This window comes from Chelon labrosus (assembly GCF_963514085.1).
Source record: "Chelon labrosus genome assembly, chromosome: 5".
Classification (NCBI taxonomy): Eukaryota; Metazoa; Chordata; class Actinopteri; order Mugiliformes; family Mugilidae; genus Chelon; species Chelon labrosus.
The window spans coordinates 2,474,240-2,496,558 of record NC_140341.1 but is presented as its reverse complement, the minus strand read 5'-3'; the positions used below and the strand labels follow the sequence as shown (position 1 = coordinate 2,496,558).

Below are 22,319 nucleotides of genomic sequence, written 5' to 3'. Positions count from 1 at the left end.
TTATTTGATTTCTTCCAAAGGTTTCAAAGGTTTACAAGCACTGGTATATTATTCTTTATTCACAGCAGACGTGTTGGTGTAAACAGTCTCAGTTCTAATCAGAATATAAATGCGAGTTGTAGCTGAAGGCGAGTTTCAACTGAAATAGAAAAAAATATTTCTGCATCAACTGGATAGTCCTCCAACCAATCAGAGATATTTTAAACTAATTCAACTCCACGTCTCTCAGATGACGTGTATGACTACTATTAGTCTTCTGTCCAGCCCAACATGAAGCCCCGCCCCCAAAACAATGTGATTGGCCCGGCAAATCTTTGCTGGAGCAGAATGAGTGCAGAGAGACTCCAGACAAACTTCCAAGTTGGTCTTGGCCAGGTGGTACAGTGGTGTGGTGGTTATGGTGTCTGCGTGGGTTCTCTCCAGGTTCTCCAGCTTCCTCCCACCGTCCAAAGACATGCTGATTAGGTTCATTGGTGATTCTAAATTGGCCGTAGGTGTGAGTGTCTCTCTGTGTTAGCCCTGGGATAGACTGGAGACCTGTCCAGGGTGGACCCCACCTCTAGACCAATGACAGCTGGGATAGACTGGAGACCTGTCCAGGGTGGACCCCACCTCTAGACCAATGACAGCTGGGATAGGCTGAGCTAAAAAAACTCTTCTTCGTCTTCGCCTTCTCCCGCTTGTCCTTCCTCTGCCTAATTAAAACCTTAAATACTTTAACGCTAAATTCATACTGAAATTTACTTTTATATTCTAAATTATTTAATTAAATACCCTCGTGACCATTTTTAGCCTCATCTTTGACCTTACAGTTCCACTTCCTGCTGCTTTTACAGTTCTTCGAAAACTTCTTTATTGCTGTAAGTGTTTCTGGACTTTTTAAACTATTATATCTGAAATGCATAGCAGTGTATTCTGGTCCCACTGCTACGATTTTATCCCTTGAAATTCACTTTTAATGTCACATGCATCACAACACAGAACACATTTCATAAATGGAAGAAGTAGAAGAAGAAACGTGGCATTAAAAAAGCAGCAGATGAGTTAGATGCTGATACTAACGCTCTCTCCAAAATGTCGGAAATGATAAATAATTAAAATCTTTGTAGATATGAACCATTTATTAATATTTATTGATCACATTTTCAAGTCTGCAGTCCCTCCCATCTAACAGGACTCCATGATACGCCGGATGGATCCGATCCTCATGTCCATGGGACCTGTTCCCATGTCCCTCGGGCTCCTGTACTCGCCGGGCCTCAGGTAGAGCATCCTGCCTCTGTAGTGGGGCTGCTCGTACATCAGCCAGTGGCCGTCCATCACGTTGCAGGACTGGCAGTCGGACATGCGGTAGCGGTCCTGGATGGAGTCACAGTCGTCCATCAGCTCGTGCATCTGACCACCGAAGTTCTCCTTCTCATAGATCCTCATCCTGAACTGACCCCTGTGCTGTAGAATGACAGTATATATATATATTTTATTCTTCTGCTGTCGTTTCTTATGAATGTATGTACGGTGTCCTTGAGTGCCAAGAAAGGCGCCTTTAAATAAAATGCATTATTATTATTATTATTATAGAAGATCACTTTAAGAATGGTTGGGAGAGTTGGTTTTACTCAGAATTTTTCTTAAAATGTTGTTTAAATATTTAGCTTTTTCTGTTAATCTGAGAATCAGGTTTGTATCGTCAAGCCGACATAACGAAGCCTCGTACCATTGGTATCATACGGCAGGAGCGGATGCAGTCACTCATGCTCATTCCCATCAGCCGCTGGTTGTCGGGATACTCTCCCCTTTTCGCCAGCATCTGGTGGCCCATGTAGTTTGGACGCTCGTAGACCATGAAGCAGCCGCTCTCCACCCGGCAGGAGTTGCAGCGGCTCAGGTAGGAGGTCAGCTCGGCGCAGTCGCTGCTGGTCTCATAGGAGCGACCCTGGAAGTTCCTGTCCTCGTAGAAGATGATCTGAAAATGAAAAAAACAATTTAACATGTGATGGAGTGTTTACCAGCCTTAAATGATGGTGAACAAACTCAAATCCTCTCTTACTCTGCCCATTTTAATGTTCAGTCCAATCTGTGATGGCACCGGTGCTATGCCCAGCCACACTCACTGTCACTTTTATACCCATCATGATGACTAAATGATCTACGGAGCCATTGTTTTGAATATCTTACTCAGCAACGTAGCATACAGGACCATAATGTTTGTTAAATCGCTCTGTAAATGGTTATTATTCCAGACTGTATGCATCTGGTGCAGTGCCAGCCACAGTGGCTTTCCTATGGGCTACAGGTCACAGCTAGGGCTCTTTGTGCTATTGGTGCTGTGTCATATTCTCATATCTATATCTATAAACACTACCTGGCCAAAAAAAATATCCACCTGGATATTTGGTGGAGATCAAAAAGTCCTCCTATTGGATAATTACTGGTGATTATCTTTCAGCTGACAACAAGTTATTTAACCCCAACTGATGCAATGAGTAGCTTCTCATTTCTTCAACAACCATGTCTAAAGACACATCCTGTGGTCGTGGAAAAGATGTTAGTCTGTTTGAGAAGGGTCAAATCATTGGCATGCATCAAGCAGAGAAAACATCTAAGGAGATTGTAGAAACTATTAAAACTGAGTTAAGAACTGTCCAACACATTATTAAAAACTGGAAGGATAATGGAGAACCATCGTCCATTGTGATCACTTAAATGTTTGGTGAAATCAAATGGAAGAAAACCAACAGTAGAACTCAGGGCTATGTTTAATAGTGAAAGTAAGAACATTTCCACATTTACAATGTGAAGGGAACTCAAGGGATTGGGACTGAACAGCTGTGTAGCCTTTAGAAAACCACTAATCAGTGAGGATAACTGGAAAAAAAGGCTTCAGTTTGCAATTTTCCAGACCTTAACTCAACTCAACTCAACTCAACTTTATTTATAAAGCACTTTAAAAACAACCACAGCTGAAACAAAGTGCTGTACATAGGTGAGACAAACTATTAAAAACAATAAAACAATAAAAACAATAAAAGCACTAAACAAAAGCAGAAAAAGTCTCATGTCTCATGCTGGGTTAAAGGCCAAGGAATAAAAATGGGTTTTAAGACAAGTTTTAAAAATGGACAGTGGGGGGGCTTGTCTGATGTGGAGTGGTAGGTCATTCCACAATTTGTGAACCCCATTGAGAATCTTTGGGAAGGCTTTGTGCAGTGGTCAGACTCTCCCATCATCAATACAAGATCTTGGTGAAGAATGAATGCAACACTGGATGGAAATAAATCTGGTGACATTGGAGAAGATTATCGAAACAATGACACTGCTGTAATCAAAGATAAATGCTGTTTGAAGCTTTGGTTGGGTCAGTGTCCTGGAACTTTAGTTGAGTCAGTGCTCCTAAACTTTGGTTTCCATTAATTACTCCAGCATGCACACAGTCACAATGTTAATGCTACGCAGGTTTGTGGCTGTAGCTGTTTTGCATAAAAGTTAGCTTCTGTAGAAAATGCATGACCATTAGATGTGTTGTGAGACAGGAGATGCTAAATGTGCTCCCGTCCATAAATGATGATGGAGACAAAGTTGATAATGACAGAAAACAGTGACATGCTTCATGTAGATGAGGGTACAGAGTGAACGAAATGTGTTGAAACAAAAACAGTGAAAACCAGCATAGAAACAAACCAAACGTTGTCTTTGTAGTGTTTGTTTTTGCAAGAAGAGAGACGAGACTTATGAACTTATAACGTAACATCTCAGATTTACAGAAAACAGACTGGACTAGATCATGAGACTGGAGCTAATATGTAAGAGTTCAGCAGGAACAGATGTCCTGGATCTTGTTGATGCTTGAGCTGCCTCCAGATTGATGCGAAGAGTCCGTATGAACAGTGTGGAACCAAGAACGTTGTGGGTGGAAATACTGTATTTGTTATGTTCTGAATTCACTAGCTGTGTCATGTTTGCTGATGTTTTCAGAGGAGTGTTTGAGGTGGACGTTGAGTTCATAAGTTGTATTGTATTGTGGTTTTTACATTAGAACATGCTAAGACTGAGATAAGTAAGAATCAGCTGCTGGACTGATGTTATCAGTGCACATATCTTAACTTTAACGACGGATCAGTTGGATAATTACCTGGATTGAAAAACGTAACATCAAAAAACACTTCACTCATCAGATGTTGTTTATTTCCAATACAGTCTAGTAGTGAATGCCTTCCTCTGGATGAACGCCAACTGCAGTTCATTAAATCGCTGTTAACGTGCAAAATTAATATTTTTACATCCTGGTTTCTGGAGCTTAATCCACAATATGGGAATAAGTTTTTATTTAAGTCATCTATTTAAATGACGTTTTGGTTTTAACGTGCAATTCTTGCAAATAAATCACAAAATCTGGTTTAAATTTATCTTGAGGGGACATTTTCAAATTTGTATAACTTTTAAATACAGGTGGAAGTGGACAAATACACTATTATTATTATTATTATTATTAATATTGTAACATACTGATGAGGTTTTATCTCACTTTCAAGACTAAAAGAGAATAAATTCCGTCTTTTTCGTGTGAGATGACGAGAAGACAAGGTGCTCTTTGATTCATGTTTCATTTTATTCAACAGAACATTTCTTTGCTTCAGCAGGAATCCATGATGCGCCTGGCGGAGCTGAACCTCATGCCGCTGTATCCCATCTCCCTGAAGCTCCTGTACTCGCCGGGCCTCATGTACATCATCCTGCCTCTGTAGTGGGGCTGCTCGTACATCAGCCAGTGGCCGTCCATCACGTTGCAGGACTGGCAGTCGGACATGCGGTAGCGGTCCTGGATGTTGTCGCAGTCGTCCATCAGCTCGTGCATCTGACCCTGGAAGTTCTCCCTCTCGTAGATCCTCATCCTGTACGAGCCTCGGTGCTGTGGACCGAAGCAGGAGAGGACTGAAGTGTAATGCTGCTGCTGCCTCTCAAAGAAAACATCTCAGCAAGTTTCATACCATAGTCAGACTTTAAAAAGCATGCAGATGAAGTAACTTTCACCCTTTCATACCTGAGGGATTAAGCGGCAGGATCGGATGGAGTCACTCATGCCCAGAGACATGTAGTCGGAGTACTCGCCCCTTCTTAGGAAGTACTGGTTACCCATGTAGTTGGGGCGGTCGTAGACCATGAAGCAGCCGCTCTCCACCCTGCAGGAGCTACACCTGCTCAGGTAGGAGGACGTGTCGGAGCAGTCGCTCATGCACTCATAGGAGCGACCCTGGAAGTTCCTGTCCTCGTAGAAGATGATCTGAAACACAAAGAAAAGATTGATGTGCAGGAGCTCTCAGTTTGTTTAAAGTTCTTCCCGAACTGAAAGCAGATTGTTTTCACGTCTACATACCTTGCCCATGACTGATGTGTCTGTGTTTGTGGGAATCTGTCCAACGACCTGTGGCTGCCAGGCGGCTTTTATACTTTATAGGCGCTGTAACAGGGTTTTGTTATTCAAATTACCTGGAAGCTGATGAATAAGCAGCTCTGCTATGGCTGTTAATTTCATCTGTGCCATCATGATCCAGAACAAAGGGAAGGGGAAATGGGTGGAAGACATAAGGCAGGACGGGAGGGAGAAGAACTGGGCTGCAGTTTTTATTATTTATTTCTCTAGCTAACCAAACTGTTGGCTAATTTCAAAGCCACCAGAGTAAAAACTGTTAATTTTGTCTCATGTGTCCAGCGCTGCCTACATCTGAGTTTTGTCAGTGGATGGTGATGGTGACTATCAGCTTCAGTTCCCATTAGGAGAGGGTTAAAGGCTGTGTGTTAAATTAGTCATAATATCCTAAACATAACATACATTTAAACTCACTGACCTTTCTCCAAACTACGAGAAATGATGGTCATACACAAGTATAACTCATATAACCCAACTGTCCCATTAAAGATGGATCCATTCTATTCAAGTGTCCTGCAAAACTTTTAAACTGCAATTCAGTCAATATTATTTACTTTACATCTGTGCATGTCCCACTGTAGTTCTCATTCATTTCATCTTGGTGTTAAATAAACCTTAAGTGCTCACACCTAAACTGGCAATAGCAAATCTTTATACATATATATATATTTATATATATATATATACGAAACCAAGCGCCAAAGCCAAAATATTGAAGTGCCAAAAACTGCAGTTCCAATAATGTCCAAAAGCGAGTCAATCCTCATTCACCTTCAGGTTTAAATGACATTAAATTAGGTGCCAAATTTTTCTTTGTACCATGTTTCACAAGTAGATTAGGGGAGATATAGACACAGATATGGTTTATGTGTTGAACTGTACAACTAGAGAGACTAGTGTCAAAACTACAGTTCGTCTAACGTCCACTAGAGGCTACAACAGTGAGTCAGTAGGCCCCCATAGACCTCCATGTTAAATAAACATGTTTTCAGTCTGGTTCAATAAACAGTTTTGGTCTCTAGAGCTAATGTCTACATTCATAACAACTGTACAGGGAGAATCTTTCCAAGGTACTGCCAAGATGGCGACAGATGGAGACACCACACTGAGCTTCAAAACATCTCTTTAGGAAACATATGGTTGACATTACCAAGACTTCATCCTTCTTTACATACAATCAAAGTTCTGCATGGAAAACAAAAAGTTAAATTTAAAGCAATTAGATATTATTTTAGTTGTTCTTTCCAATAATCAAATCATGAGTTTATCCCCAGTAATGTGAAATTACATTCAGTTGGCAAAAGAGGAATGAAAAAGTGAAAGATCATGTAAAATCCACGTGTGTGGAAATTATGGAAATGCATGGATGCACTGCTGGAAAGAACAAGAGGCTTTGGTGTTAAAGATAAGATTTAACAGTGTCAAGGTTTAATGTAGCCAAGGATTGTCCAAGAGTAAAAGACTGTCCCATAGTGTGGCAATAATCTATAAAGACAATTTACCAAATGATTTCTGAAGTAATCCGTTAACTGCGCAGAACCCGATGGAACCAATCATCATTAAATTAAACATGTGACATTTGGCACTTCTTTGATCCGGGGCCATCACATGTAGACAAAGGGAAATCAAACTTGACCAAACCATTTTGCTGATATGCAAATGGTGCTAATTTAGATGACAATGGTTTTACCTCGTCTGCACATTCTGCTTTTAGATATAAACCAGAGACAGCTGCAGCTACATCGAGGCAACGGTATCATTAACAATGGGGAAGGTAAGGAGCAGGTGCTGCGCGTCCCGTATGAAGCTAAGAACCGCCAGCTTGCTAACGTTGTACTTAATGCATCCGATTTGTTTCTGTTTCCTCTGGGCCAGATTGTGTTCTTCGAAGACAAGAACTTCCAAGGCCGAAGCCACGAGTGCAGCACTGACAGTCCTGACCTGAGCTCGTATTTGAGCCGCTGTAATTCCATTAAGGTGGAGAGTGGCTGCTGGGTGCTGTACGAACGCCCCAACTACACCGGGTACCAGTACGTCCTGAGTCCAGGGGAGTACCCCGAGCACCAGCACTGGATGGGATTCAGCGACAGCATCAAGTCATGTCGCTCTATCAGAAATGTAAGCTCAGTCACCTGTAGATGTTTCACGGGACATCATATCATCAGTACTGATTCCTTTATACCTGTAACATCACTGTTAATACTAATTAATGTGATCCAGGTTCAACGGCTTCACCGCGCCAAGCTGCAGTTTAGATAAAACTTAAAAAGTCAGATTTTGGGTTAATTTTGTGCAGGACAGGTCCCAGCTGCAGCCAAATACCACAGAGTGCATCAACCAGGCGGTAATCAGTCAAAGGCAACAGACACAAAGGAGAGATAAAGGGCTCATGATCTGGCAGCAGAGCTTTTTGCTCGTGGCCATCAATTACTGAAGGAAACTAGGACAACAGCCAAGAAGCCCATTTGTAGATGTGATCTAAAAGTAAACGAAGAAAACAGAAAGTAGGTCAAATGATTCAGCGCTAACACAGTTTCAGGAGACTTAATCCTCTGATGTGACTCTGTCAAAGGTGTATGGAAGGTCCTGGAAGATCAGGTTCTACGACAAGCAGGACTTTGGAGGTCAGGCGGTGGAGTGCGTTGAGGATTGTCCGTCAGTTTACGAGGCCTTCAAGTTACGGGAGTTCCGCTCCTGCGTGGTGACGGACGGCGCGTGGGTCCTCTACGATCAGCCCGAGTACCACGGACACCAGTACCTCCTGGAACGTGGCGAGTACCCAAACTACACTGACTGGGGCGCCAGCTCTCCAACCATGGGATCCTTCCGCATGATCAAAGAGTTCTAGGACAGCAGGCTCCGAAAGTTCCAGACTTCCTAAAGCAAAGAAGGCAATCAGCCGATCATAATCATTAAGTGTGACTTCTGACCTTTAAAAGTTTAACTTGTGACAGTTCTTTGATCCGAGGCCATCGCACGAGGACACAGTGGAATTAGACTTGACCAAACCAGTTTGCTGATATGAGGACAGTGGTTTTCCATCACATCCAAAGCCAAAGTTCTGAAATCTTGACTCAGCCAAAGTCAGTTTCCACCAAAGTTTGGGGAACCCCTCGATGGGTTCTGGAAGCTCTTCATCCTACTTCCCCCTCTGAACCCCTGCCTCCCCATCACCACCTCAGTGTTTCTCTATAATGAATAAATACTCTTCTTGCCCTTAACGGTTCTGTCTCTGTTGTTCCTCATTACCCGACACCTCGTTAGTCTTTCATCTGCTCCTTGTGAAGCTGCATTAGTGGTTTACTTCTCATGACACACTCAGTATTGCAGGGTTCATTTGGAATTATATGAAGCAACAAGAGGTTATGAGGTTAAATATTTTGGAGCTTAGACTCTGATGAGAAGCACCATCTTAGTCCCAGATGACTCCACTTTGGACGCCCTGGACAGCTAGGACTGCAGGACAGACACACATGAATTCAAAGAACAAGGACTAATTGTCTCTGAGAACAAGATTATTGGACAACTCTAGGGATGAATGTGTCTCTATAGATCCTGACTGGCACATATGTACATGATCATCATTAAACGTTATTAAAGACGAATGTGTTGCACCGGTACCAGGAAAACGACAGAAAACGACCTAGTTGCAAAGTTTACATGTAACTATATTAAGAAACAGTAAATATCATAAATTATACAGTAAAAACACACAATATTAGATATTTATTTGCTTCTTATATATAATTTGACATGTTTGCAAAGACGGGCATCACATTGGCGTGGTGGTCAGCACTGAAGGTTCCAGGTTTGAATCCAGTCTGACCCTGGATGGACTGGAGACCTGTCCAGGGTGGATCCTGCCTCTCACCCCAATGACAGCTGGGATACGCTCCAGAATGAATGGCCCATTAATGTCTGAACAAACTCTAATGTCCGTCCATCCTATAGTTTTTGAGATATTTTGGTGTGGACCATGGTGGAGGACCAACAGACCGACAGTCCAACCAAACGGAAAGTCCTTTCTGACACCGATTTAGCTTACGACCCGCTGTAGAGGTCACGACCATAAAGGTTGGAAAGGTAGAGGTTAAACGTGACATTTAATCAGGAAATGTGGTTTACTACTTTCAAAGTAGAGCAACAAACATCATACTGAAGATGCTGGCTGTTTTTAGAAATATAGTAGAATCATGCATGTTGGCTTTCTGAATTAATGAGTGTTTGCAAAGACACTCTGGACACAAACACTCCTTGTAGAGGTGATTTTATTTTGTATTTGCCATCTTAACACCAGGCAGTTCTCACAGTGAACAGATTATTGAGCGATGCATCACTTCATAGCAGGGGTGCAGATCCGATGTCAGGATTGGGGGGGACACAAAAGTGATTTTTTTTTTTTTGCTGGTATGCAACTCATACCATGCCACCATAAATCACAACTACGTAGAGGCTCGCCATATCATTAAAAAAGTACTGCACAAGGAATTATTCATTGTGCTTACCTTTCTTGTTTATTTGTCCTAAACAGCCAACAGCACGTATCACTGCTTACTTAACTGTTATATTAGTAAATCACAATTTTAAGGGTTTTGGGGCATGGAGTGTCTACTCATCCCTACTCATTTTTATATGTGAATCTAAAATGTGAAGAATGTGAAGTCTGAAAATACATTTGTTCAATTTCGAATAATTTAGGTCATTTTTTGGGGGGGGACAATTCATGTTTTTCAGAAACTGGGGGGGACATGTCCCCCCCCCCCCCCGTCCCCCCCGGGATCTGCACCCATGCTTCATAGACTACGAACCTGCAGAAATACTCTACAAACCAGGCTAGTCATGTGCTGTTCATTGTCTAAAACAGAATCAGAATTCATAGATAAAGTAGATTTAGACGTTTTCAGATGGTAATTAGCCTTAAGCTGCTAACAGAGCTAAGCGCAAATTAACTGAAAAAACTGTTCCAAACAATACGAATGATGTCATATGTTTTATCGTGTTAATAAATCATGAGAGACTGTGTTCAGGTTCCATAAACGCCACAGAAATCAGCAGTAAATGCTATAAAAATACAAACTGCATTGAACTGCTCGGAGCTTCTCGTTTATATAAAGACGAGTCACATGTGCTGCAGAGCTTCAGACCCGTTTGGACTGAGCTGGTTTCGATTCTTGGCACTGCTAAACAACCATTGTGCGTAAAAAAGCAATTCAGTGAGTAAGAACAATGGGCAGACTCTAGATGAATATTTGAATTGTAATAACTGTTAGATGCTCTGCTAACTATGCATTTGGCCGTATTGTCTCTGCCTTGTATAAAGAGTAGTGCGCAGGTTACCGGCTGTTGTGTTTGAAGCTCTACAGATGGAGATGGAGAAGGTAAGGATTCACTGCAGGAGCTGAGTCTTCTCTAAAGAAACGGACGCAAGTTAATAAAGTTCATGTTTCTGTTCTTTCCAGATTGTGTTTTACGAGGACCGGGACTTCAAAGGAAAGTCCTACGACTGCAAAGGAGACTCGGTGGACCTGCAAAGCTTCATCCGCCGGTGCAACTCGGTCAAAGTAGAAGGCGGCTGGTGGGTCCTGTTTGAGCGCAACAACTTCACAGGCTACCAGTATGTGATCGGTCCGGGGGAGTACAATGACTACGGCCGCTGGATGGGCTACAATGACTGCGTCCGATCCTGCAGGATCATCAAGAACGTAAGTCTTCGTTGCAAAGGAACAATAAAAATCAACGTTTTCTCAAACTCAACGCGTTTATTCTTTTTCAGGCCAAAGGGCCACACAAGCTGAAGCTGTTTGACCGGCCGAACTTCGACGGCCAGTCTCTGGAGCTGACAGAAAACATGAAGTCCGTGCCGGAGAAATGGCTTCGACAAGAAGTCCAGTCCTGCAAGGTCCTGGACGGGTCCTGGGTTTTCTTCGAACATCCCAACTTCAGCGGTCGCCAGTACCTCCTGGAGAAAGGGGAGTATCGACACCATTCTGAGTGGGGGGCTGTGAGAGCCACCGTGGGCTCCATCAGAAGAATCATGCAGCTGTGAAATGTAGAGCATCGCAATAAAATACTTTAATTCCAACACTTGTTTGTCGAGTTTAATTCTTTTCATGAGATAAAATGACTATATACGGGTATCCATGAGGGGCTGCACAACTCCAGACTTTTTAAAGTGGACGCCAACTAATAACTTTATCAAATAGTTGATGTGCAGCCTCCTTCTCTCTGTTACCACAGGACGTTTGGTGAAGTTGTTAACTGACTGCTGTCCAGAGGATTTGGACCGTTCCTCTGCTAGCGTTAGCGTTAGCCTTTCCAGATGCAATGCAGTAGTACTTTAGTTGTATTTCAGGACTGACATGTCACGGTAGTATGAGCTTCATCTTTAGTGAAGTACTTCCACATACTTGATGAACCAACGACCCACTGGGCTCCTCAACTGTCTTCTAGGAGGCGTCCATGTTGTTATTGTCACGTGATCAGTGACTTATTGACTTGATGATTAAAGCTTCATGACACAATTATAGATATTATGACACCCTGTGGGCCTCAAGGCCTACTTCCTGTTTAGGGTGGCTACTAGGATCTGGGGAGGGGCTTGTTTTCCCTTATTGCTGACACCTGTGACCGCCCACCTATATATACTGGGGCAGGCAGCGTCAATCTCTCTCTCCTTTCTGGATTGTGGTTCCCCATTTCGTTAGGGACCATGGGGTTCAAAGCCGTCGAGTCGCATATGAAAAGTGGATGCTAAACCAGAGCGAACTATTTCTTCAGTCTGTGCGGTGACTTGAACAATGGCGGCTGCTCCTACTGATATTGGTGATGGGGTTATAGAAAAGTCTTGTGCGTTGAAGAAATTTGCATTTTCAGTGTCGCAATGAACTTTGCGTTTCTCGTTCAGAGCTGGTGAAGGAACAGAGGGAGGACCCATCCTTCAAGAACATGTATGACCTGGTTTTGCTTGTGTCTCAGGTGGGAAAAAGTAAGCAGGGGTATTTTCTCCAGGATGACCTTCTGCTTAGAATGTGGGCTCCTCGTGGAGAAGCATTCAGTGGTGATCCGGTTGTGCAAATTGTTTTGCCATCAAAGTTTAGGACATCAGTTATTCAAGCAGCTCATGATGATGTTGCAGGACATATGGGTGTAAATAAAACTCGTCATCGTGTGCTTCACGATTGTGTCTGGCCACGTTTAAAGCGTGAAATCTCTGGATACATTAAGACATGTCATACGTGTCAGGGAACATGCAAACCATTATGTTCCTTCAAACCACAATCCGGAAAGGAGAGAGAGATTGACGCTGCCTGCCCCAGTATATATAGGTGGGTGGTCACAGGTGTCTGTAATAAGGGAAAACAAGCCCCTCCCCACATCTTAGTAGCCACCCTAAACAGGAAGTAGACCTTGAGGCCCACAGGGTGTCACAATATTCTGCACATTTGAGGAAGTTTTGAGGCTTGTAGGATGAAGCTGCTATGGAACCTGGTTGTTCTGCTCTGGATGTGCTAAATGAAGTTCACCTGCATTGTTGAAATACAAGACAACTCCTCTGGGCTCCAAGATGTTCCTCTGTAAACACAACTAGGAGACACACTGTAAAAATGTGACGTTGACACTTTCATGTAATCTAAATCAGAAAAGCCAGCAAGTCCAACACTTTTGCACCCAGAGTGAGTGATGAAAGTGTAATCACGTCCAGATGCAGAATCATTCGCAGCAGAACGTGGAGGACGGACGTCTGAATTCACCTTCCCCTCAATGCCAGACCCCGTTAAAGCCACAGCGCCTCTGCAGCAGGAGACGGTTTAATTGGATCGATAAACTTGTTTCTGAAATTGACGGATCAAAAGGTCAGCCTCTGTGAGTAAACACAGCGTAGAGCCGATCGTGCAGATATAAATGCTGAGGCAATTAAAATGACAATGATGCCCGTGGCAGCGTGTTTGATTGTGCTCACATGCACACAGGATATATAAATCTGCACAGGGCCTGAAGGTTTTTATGTATGTAAAAGAAATAGCGATCAAACGTTGGTGTGAGGCCCAAACATGGACCGCGTGGGAAAGGTAGGTCAACGTAGGAGGTCAACACTCCAGCCACGTCACAAAGCTGCAGGTTTTATGTTTTAAGATAAACCTACAGTTACAGGTATTAGTCTCCACTCAAAGCCAGTTGTCTTCCCACAGATTGTGTTTTACGAAGACAGAAACTTCCAAGGTCGCTTTTATGAGTGCAACAGCGACTGTCCCGAGCTCAACATCCACTTCAGCCACTGCAACTCCGTCCGGGTGGAGAGCGGCGCCTGGGTCCTGTACGAGAGGCCCAACTACCTGGGCTACCAGTACATCGTGACCAGGGGGGAGTACCCGGACTACCAGCGCTGGATGGGCTACAACGACAGCATCCGGTCGTGTCGCATCGTACGAAACGTGAGTTCAGTCACGGAGAATATGGCAAGAAAGTTTGATGTACTTACTGTGGTGTGAGGGCATCTGCACTTTAATACATTTTCATCAATAACATTTAAAATTTAATCAGCGTACAGTGATTTAAATATCTGTCAAATCCTGGACAATAGAGTCTCAATTTATATCAACTAAAGTAAATCACATTAAAGCATAGAGTCCAGTCTGGTTTGAATGTTGCTACACTTATCTTTAGAAGTGTAGCAACATTTGATCTAAAATATCTTTTATTAAAATTTTATTTACATTTTGAAATTGTTCAATTTAGCAATCCTAATAGGCCCATATCCAAGATACCTTACAGAAACAGAGTTCGAAAGCTTGACCGATCAGAAACATGAAGCTCTGTGGATTAGAAACATCTAGTTGCACATATTATAAACATGCAACTCTGCAGATTAGAACCATGTAGCTTTGTGGATCAGAAACATGTAGTTGCACAGATTAGAAACATGTAGATTAGAAACATGCAACTCTGGAGATCAGAAACATGCAACCCTGCAGATTAGAAACATGTAGCTCTGGAGATTAGAAACATGCAACCCTGCAGATTAAAAAATTTTAGCTCTGCAGATTAGAAACATGCAACTCTGCAGATTAGAAACATGTAGCTCTGCAGATTAGAAAAATGCAACTCTGCAGATTAGAAACATGTAGCTCTGCAGATTAGAAACATGTAGCTCTGGAGATTAGAAACTTGTAGCTCTGCAGATTAGAAACATGCAGCTCTGGAGTTTAGAAACTTGTAGCTCTGCAGATTAAAAACATGCAACTCTGCAGATTAGAAATTTGTAGCTCTGCAGATCAGAAACATGCAACCCTGCAGATCAGAAACATGCAACCCTGCAGATCAGAAACATGCAACCCTGCAGATTAGAAACATGCAACCCTGCAGATTAGAAACATGTAGCTCTGGAGATTAGAAACATGCAACCCTGCAGATTAGAAACATGCAACCCTGCAGATTAAAAACATGTAGCTCTGCAGATTAGAAACATGTAGCTCTGCAGATTAAAAACATGTAGCTCTGCAGATTAGAAACATGCAACTCTGCAGATTAGAAATTTGTAGCTCTGCAGATTAAAAACATGTAGCTCTGCAGATTACAAAACATGTAGCTCTGGAGATTAGAAATTTGTAGCTCTGCAGATTAAAAACATGCAACTCTGCAGATTAGAAACACGCAACTCTGCAGATTAGAAACATACAACTCCAGGCTGGAGACAGTCACAGAAAGGGACATGGGTAAATGGATATTTAAATAAACCATCCACGACTTTTGAACTTCAGTCTCCTTCTCAGCTCACGTCTCACTTGACTGTTCTTTGGACATTTAATAAAAAGGGACTGTGCTGAATGTGTTTCCTCGTGTTCTGGATTTTGTTTCTACTAAATAGTGATCAGCAGCAGATGTTAGGGTTTTCAAATACATTCGTGATCAGATCAATGAAATGACGTGAAAATTGGGGGAACAGCAGCAAAGAATTATTGCACACAGAAAGTCACATTACTCTTCTATGCCTCACCACATTAAGGCCCGCCCCCAAACGATCTGATTGGACCAGTCGATCTTTGCTGGAGCAGAATCAGTTCCTCAACAGAGAGACTCCAGAACAACTTTCCACCATAAAGGATTTGTAGTCGAGGAAGTTGGTCTGGCTTCCAGGTTATATATTTACAGTATTATGAGTTATTATTCTGTACACTTGCAGTTGCCAGTTCTCTCCACAGGAGGCCGCCAAATACAAGCAAGAGAATCAAAGCCATGAGATGAAAGCTGCTGCTCATCTGACCAGGTGGAGTTTAATTAGTTTAAATGGATGCTGTCTGAGGAGTGAGATGTTTAGACAAAGTCACAATTTATTAGTCACTTACAACATAATCTGAACATCTGTCCCCAAAATGTGTCACCCCTATTCACACCTTGAGTCTATGGACATTAAAGGGTCATGAGAGTAGCACTAATAATAAAACAAGTTCATCTGGAGACGAACAGTCATGAGGGAACATTGACATCTTGAGCTGCAGGCTTGGCTGTGTCTGTTTCCCTCTGCTGTGTCTGGACGTCGGTGCAGACGGGATGGGGTGAGGGGTGAGGGGGTTCAGCCGAGCTCACCTAAACCTGCAGACAAAGACGAGCAGCTGATGACTAAGTGGGATTTGCCAGGAAGAGCGTGGAGCATGCCAGCTGCTGTTAGTGCTGACGCTCAGCTCGCTGGAACAACGCCGTGACCCCCCGACAGCACAAAGGGAGTCCAGCCAGCCAGCACGTTCTCTGAGGTTATTCACCTCCAAAGCCTCTGTTTACATCAACCCCCCCCCCCCCCCCCCCCCCCCCCAGAGAGAGAGAGAGAGAGAGAGAGAGAGAGAGAGAGAGAGAGAGAGAGAGAGAGAGGAAGAGGTCTACAGATCAACAGCTGAGCTCCCTCTGGTGGATCTGCATCAGAGCAGCAGGACGTTTAAAACAAACCTGCAGCAAACAATGAGTCTTTATCATCTGTTAGTGGTGGAGGGTTTTCAATATTCTCAAATTGGTTTATGCATCTTAAACGGGAACTACTGTTTTTTTACAACCTTTACATTATTTCTAGAATAAAATCACATCGTTTACTCACCCATATAACTTTTGTTTCATTTGCACTCGTTCAGGAGATATTTAGATCTGCGTATATCCATATAGTGGGAGTGAATGGGGCACCGAAACGCAGCCTCTAAATAACGCATTATCTGCCGCAAAACTCGTTCATTTCACCAATGTTTTGTTATGATACACTAGTGCTATTCCGTGTTGAGTCCGGAGTTACCTGTTATCATCATCCAGGGTCTGTAGGTCAATCTACAGACCCTGGATGATGATGTCTTCTGACCTGGATGATGTCATCTCTGAGCGCCGCGCACACCCGCGACGGTTGGCTTGTTTACCTGTGATTTGCTGCTGCTTTGGTTCGTCCACAACCTCAGAGTCTGAAAAATACTTAGCCATGTTGCAAAAAAACTAGCAGCAGCAAATTACAGGTAAACAAGCCTACCGTCGCGGATGTGCGCGGCGCTCAGAGATGACATCATCCAGGTCAGAGGTTAGTAGGTCAATCTACAGACCCCGGATGATGATAACAGGTAACTCTGGACTCAACACGGAATAGCACTAGTGTATCATAACAAAATATTGGTGAAATTAATGAGTTTCGCGGCAGATAATGTGTTATTTAGAGGCTATGTTTCGGTGCCCCATTCACTCCCACTATATGGATATACGCAGATCTAAATATCTCCTCAACGTGTGCAAATGACACAAATGTTATGAGAGGGGTGATTAAACGATCGTATTTTATGCCAGAAATAAGGTCCAGGTTGTAAAGAACAGTAGTTCCCCTTTAATATGTCCTGTATCTTAATTATATGGAAGATGGATATGTTGATTATACATATTTATATTTAGCCCATTATATTTATGTCTGAATATATACACTACCTGACCAAAAAAATAAAAATGTCACCACCTGGATTTAACTAATCAAACAGGTAGGAGCCTCCTATTGGATAATTACTGCATGGGTGATTATCTTTCAGCTGACAACAAGTTATTTAACCCCAACTGATGCAATGAGTAGCTTCTCATTTCTTCAACAACCTGTTTGAGAAGGGTCAAATCATTGGCATGCATCAAGCAGAGAAAACATCTAAGGAGATTGTAGAAACTACTAAAACTGGGTTAAGAACTGTCCAACGCATTATCAAGTTCATCTCAGTTTCACTCCAGGTTAATAAACGTTCGTCCCCAGAATAAGAGAAGACATGAAGCTGCTAGAATCTGCAGACACGTCTCTGACCATGTGATACATTTGCTTTCAGCCTCTCGTCACCCTCGGGCCGTCTGAGGAGACCCTCCGCTGGGAGGTCGTGTCTCTGTGATGTGGATCTCTGCCCGCGACACCTCCCATCGGCCGATGTCCTCGCAGCCTCCTCCACACACCTGCCACTCAAATGAACACATGCTCCCGGGTTCACACCTTTCCAGCCGACACCTGGCACCCATGCAGAGCTGCAGGGACATTTCATTTGGAGCTGCGCAGGAGAAGGATTATTTTCTGGTTTAATCAGCGTTAGAAGACGGAGATAATTAACTGAGTCAACAGACGTGAGAATCAGGAACGATAGAAACAGGAGTGGCTGCAGACTATAACCAGAAACATAAAATACTTCATGCTTTTAAAGAACAATAAGAGACTCAGGTCACCTTGATCTCTGATTGGTCTCCACTGTGCAGTCTGGTCATTGGTTCATTCAAATCTCAGACCGACCAATCACAGTCCAGGGCCCTAATGACAAGGAGCTCACCTTCAGGCTTCAGCTCTCTCTTTGTTTTCCTGCAGGAACATTTTAAAAATCAAGGAAAGGCTGGAGGTAGCAGGGAACAGGTGAGTTACACCTTCACAGTTCAGGTCCGTTCTTTTGTTCTGTTGCAGTCAGAAAAAGATAATCGAGTTTAGTTTTCTTTCCTCTCTGATTCGTTCACATTGTTTTCACCAATGATTAAACATTAATGTAAAGAGTCAAATGTAAACGAAGGTAGTTCAGACTTGACGAGTCTGTTTCTGAAGTAAAGACTCAGTCGTCTCAGGACGGTTATTTTGAAACTGGAACAGCAGCGTATTTGAAATGCATTCTGGGATACGTGGCTGCACCGAGTCCACACAACATGCAGGTATTTGGACTTGACAACAACAACGAACACTGAACGTTTAAAAGAGGAGAGAAGTTTCCTGGAGACAGCGTCAAGGAGAAACATCTTCCAGAGAGGGTTAGGGAGTTTATGGCAGCGTTGGATGACCAGAACATTTCTGGAGTAGAGAACACAAGGTACCAGCTACCCTCTCCACACTACATTAACTCTGACAGAAAGATTTATTGGACTGAATCCAGTCCACTCTAGGAGAAGACAAGGAAGACAAGGACAGACTTTAGGAAGCTACAGGAGACCAACTCTAGGAGAAGACAAGGAAGACAAGGACAGACTTTAGGAAGACACAGGAGACCAACTCTAGGAGAAGACAAGGAAGACAAGGACAGACTTTAGGAAGCTACAGGAGACCAACTCTAGGAGAAGACAAGGAAGACAAGGACAGACTTTAGGAAGCTACAGGAGACCAACTCTAGGAGAAGACAAGGAAGACAAGGACAGACTTTAGGAAGACACAGGAGACCAACTCTAGGAGAAGACAAGGAAGACAAGGACAGACTTTAGGAAGCTACAGGAGACCAACTCTAGGAGAAGACAAGGAAGACAAGGACAGACTTTAGGAAGCTACAGGAGACCAACTCTAGGAGAAGACAAGGAAGACAAGGACAGACTTTAGGAAGCTACAGGAGACCAACTCTAGGAGAAGACAAGGAAGACAAGGACAGACTTTAGGAAGACACAGGAGACCAACTCTAGGAGAAGACAAGGAAGACAAGGACAGACTTTAGGAAGCTACAGGAGACCAACTCTAGGACGTTTAGGATCAGATCAGGACGTCTCTAGTTGGAAACAGAAACGTTTTCATGTGACAGAAAGTGAAGAAGCTGCTGAGATTTAAATTTCCTGATCAGTCTTTTGGTTTTTATCAGCTTGTCAGTTCAAATCTAATCTGAATAATTTGCAGATTGACTTTGTTACTGACATTTAAACATTCATTCTGTGTTCCCCTGGAAAACAAATCTTTTGTCTTTGGCACTTCTTCCAGATATGTTCTGTATTTTCAGCTCATGTGTTTTCAAATTAATAACGATGATTTTTTTATTAGCATGTGTTTTCTTAAGCTGTTAAACAGTTAAACTTCATAAATGTCCTCAATAAAAGACTCAACCAGGATGAACGTTTGTCTGCAGCCCCTGATCAACCACCAGGTGGCAGCCTTCCACACTCAGACTCTTCTTATCTGGGTTAAAGCTTCATTTCCACAAGACGAAAACAAGCTGATTGATGTGAACCATTAAAGGAGCAGCGCCGCCTTAAAAGCAGCCGCTCTTAATTCCTGCACATCACTTAGTAAAAGGCAGAGTTTAAACGAACTCCTCTGCAGATTAAGATTATCTTTCATAAATATTCAGGAGTGAATCTGGATCTTTGTCATCTTCTTCACAGTTTTGTCCGACTCCCTGCTCGTCTCTGTGCACACACACCTCAGCGCTGAAGGTTTAACAGAGTCTGATGTGACGTCAAGCCGGGGAGAAGGAAAAAGAAACAGTATTGCCATGGAAACCCTTCTCCCTGTGTTTCTCTATGATCTCTGATCCATCCTGGATCCCAGAGTTACTGCTGCACAGACACGCAGAGCGAGCGGAGAGTCTTTAAAGTGTTTGGACAGCGGCTCAGTCGCTGACTTCATGTTTATCTTCGCCGACAGGCTCCGACATAAATAGCTTTTATTGCCCGTTTGAAATGGAACCGTCCTATTTTAAGACGCCGGGATCCACAAACAAAAACTTCTTTTAAAGCTACAGGAAGCTACATGTTGTAATCTAATAGATCTAATAGATGCCTGCAAAGCTAAACTCTAGATTAGAGCTGTGACTGAAGAGAAGCAGGCCTGACACTGACAAACTGACACAGCCTCCTGTTAGAGGCCCTAACTAGTGCTGGTCATGTGTTAGTAGCTCCTACAGATCAAGGCTACCTGCTACTGGGACGGGTTTATAGTGTGACTAACAGGTTGGTCGTCTCATTAGCTGTGAAAACGACAAAATAAAAGCACTCATTCAAACATTTCTTCCTAAATGGTTAGAAAACATGATCCGACATTAAGCCCCGCCCCCAAACAATCCGATGCAGATCTTTGCAGGAGCAGAATCAGTTCCTCAGCAGAGAGACTCCAGATAAACTTTCCTCTAGAAAACGGTGGCTAGGCGAAGCTAGGCTAACGTCCAGGCTAGCTAAAATGGAGGCAGCTAACAAAACTCAACACCAAAACCACAAATGAACCTTTTCACACTCAGGGTTTTGCAATGATTTGATTTAATTAGGTGTCATTCTGTTGCTTTGTGACCTTTTTAAAAGATTCAAAGATGGAGCTAAGCCAGCTGTTTCCAATCTTTATGCTAAGCTAAGCTACCCGGCTGCTGGGGGCATTGAGTATATCGTGTGTTATATCTTCCACCACAAACATTTTGTAGGTGTCCTGTCCAAGGAGTTGTTTAAACACGGCGTCTCTGCTTTAACTTGAGCTGTAGATGTTAGCGTGTCAGGCTAATTAGCATGCTAACCCAAGTCCTCTAAAGGGAAGCCTTATCTAATCGGGAACTGTTGTCGTCACGGTCTCTGACCTTCACATCTTCAAACGTCTGCGTCGTTATTTTTATATTTCTGTGTTTGTATCGTAGCTATTTACTGCAGAACCTGCTGTTCAGAGGCATCGATACGATAAGACACCAAAGCTGAACCTTAAGGAACTCTCTGCTCTGTTAGTAGTCGACTGTGGTGAAGCTGCTCCTTTATATTTTTGGATCTGGTTGTTAAAACCTCATCTGGCTCAAACCCACGGTTTAAATCTCCAGAGGTTCCTCCGTCGTTTCCAGGCCGCGGTGCACATGATGTCCTCTCCTGTCACATGGGTTTGTTGTTGTGTCTAGACCTGTATAAAAAACAAAACAACAGCTGTTAAAAAAAAAAGTTTACGGCTTATTTCTGTGGTTCTTACTTTACTTCTGGGGTGAGTGTCACTGTGAGACAATCTGATCTCACCTGTCCATCTCTAAGTCCCCGTGTCTCCACCTGGTCTTAATATAAATGTGTCTCCACATGCGTCCCCAGCCAGCACTTGAGATCTGATCTCAGTTTGTGTGTCTGTAAATCAGCAGCGCCATCATGTGGTCAGTAGAATATTGTACCAGCTGCTGTCTCTAATGGATCTCTACCTACCGCTGGATCAGAACCATCAACAGCTGCTTGTTGACTTGGAGACATGATCCAGATGTTGGAACAAGATGGAAAGACTCTCACATGTTAAGATCTGATTTATTTAAGAGACAAGCTTCTTCCATCCTCAGAGGAACCAGGTCATTGATGAGAAACAAACATGTCTGATGATAAAGAGGAAATCAAGACGGCGACATAAATAAACATGACTGATAATTAACCAGTAGAGGTGGACTGAGATGTTATCTGCTCTCAGTTTAGATCACAGTCTGCTCCTAAGAAGTTTCACAATCATTTATCCTTCGAGGAAAATGTTTCGCTGCGGTTGCTCCCGTACAGAGACAGTTGAAAGGAGATGGAATAAAATAGAAATATAAAAAAAATAGATAAAATAAAATGCATAAAAACTAAATATTCCACCTGGATTATTGTGATAGAAGCCTGTTTACACCAAACCTTGGGACTGTGGCGTTTGGGTTGAGTACCATTCACAGGGTGAAGGAAGACATTCATTCATTCATTCATTCAT

The 22,319-nt window shown here is 42.9% G+C and overlaps 3 protein-coding genes across 5 annotated transcripts; 2 read left to right on the top strand and 1 right to left on the bottom strand.

The window, feature by feature from the left end:
* Window positions 1-1,167: 1,167 nt before the first annotated feature.
* LOC311488216 (gamma-crystallin M3-like) lies at window positions 1,168-5,310 on the bottom strand (the record flags this gene model as incomplete). 3 transcript variants are annotated; one of them, XM_084544784.1, is made up of 3 exons in its annotated part: window positions 1,168-1,449; window positions 1,715-1,963; window positions 5,039-5,310. In XM_084544784.1, the coding sequence occupies 3 exons, from the start codon at window positions 5,228-5,230 to the stop codon at window positions 1,168-1,170; spliced, it is 723 nt and encodes a 240-aa protein (XP_084400910.1). The 3 variants fall into 3 exon arrangements, with proteins under 3 accessions (XP_084400910.1, XP_084400909.1, XP_084400911.1); XM_084544783.1 differs by lacking the exon at window positions 5,039-5,310 and adding an exon at window positions 2,048-2,056; XM_084544785.1 differs by lacking the exons at window positions 1,168-1,449; window positions 1,715-1,963 and adding an exon at window positions 4,506-4,906.
* Window positions 5,311-7,023: 1,713 nt separating this feature from the next.
* On the top strand, window positions 7,024-11,471 carry LOC311488740 (uncharacterized protein; the record flags this gene model as incomplete). The annotated part of the gene is made up of 5 exons (XM_084545591.1): window positions 7,024-7,543; window positions 7,998-8,266; window positions 10,746-10,803; window positions 10,885-11,127; window positions 11,199-11,471. Exons 1-5 carry the CDS (start codon window positions 7,100-7,102, stop codon window positions 11,469-11,471), a joined length of 1,287 nt encoding a protein of 428 aa, XP_084401717.1. The 5' UTR covers window positions 7,024-7,099.
* A 1,675-nt stretch (window positions 11,472-13,146) lies between these two features.
* Window positions 13,147-13,914, top strand: LOC311488739 (gamma-crystallin M2-like; the record flags this gene model as incomplete). The annotated part of the gene is made up of 2 exons (XM_084545590.1): window positions 13,147-13,494; window positions 13,615-13,914. Exons 1-2 carry the CDS (start codon window positions 13,477-13,479, stop codon window positions 13,912-13,914), a joined length of 318 nt encoding a protein of 105 aa, XP_084401716.1. The 5' UTR covers window positions 13,147-13,476.
* Window positions 13,915-22,319: the final 8,405 nt, after the last annotated feature.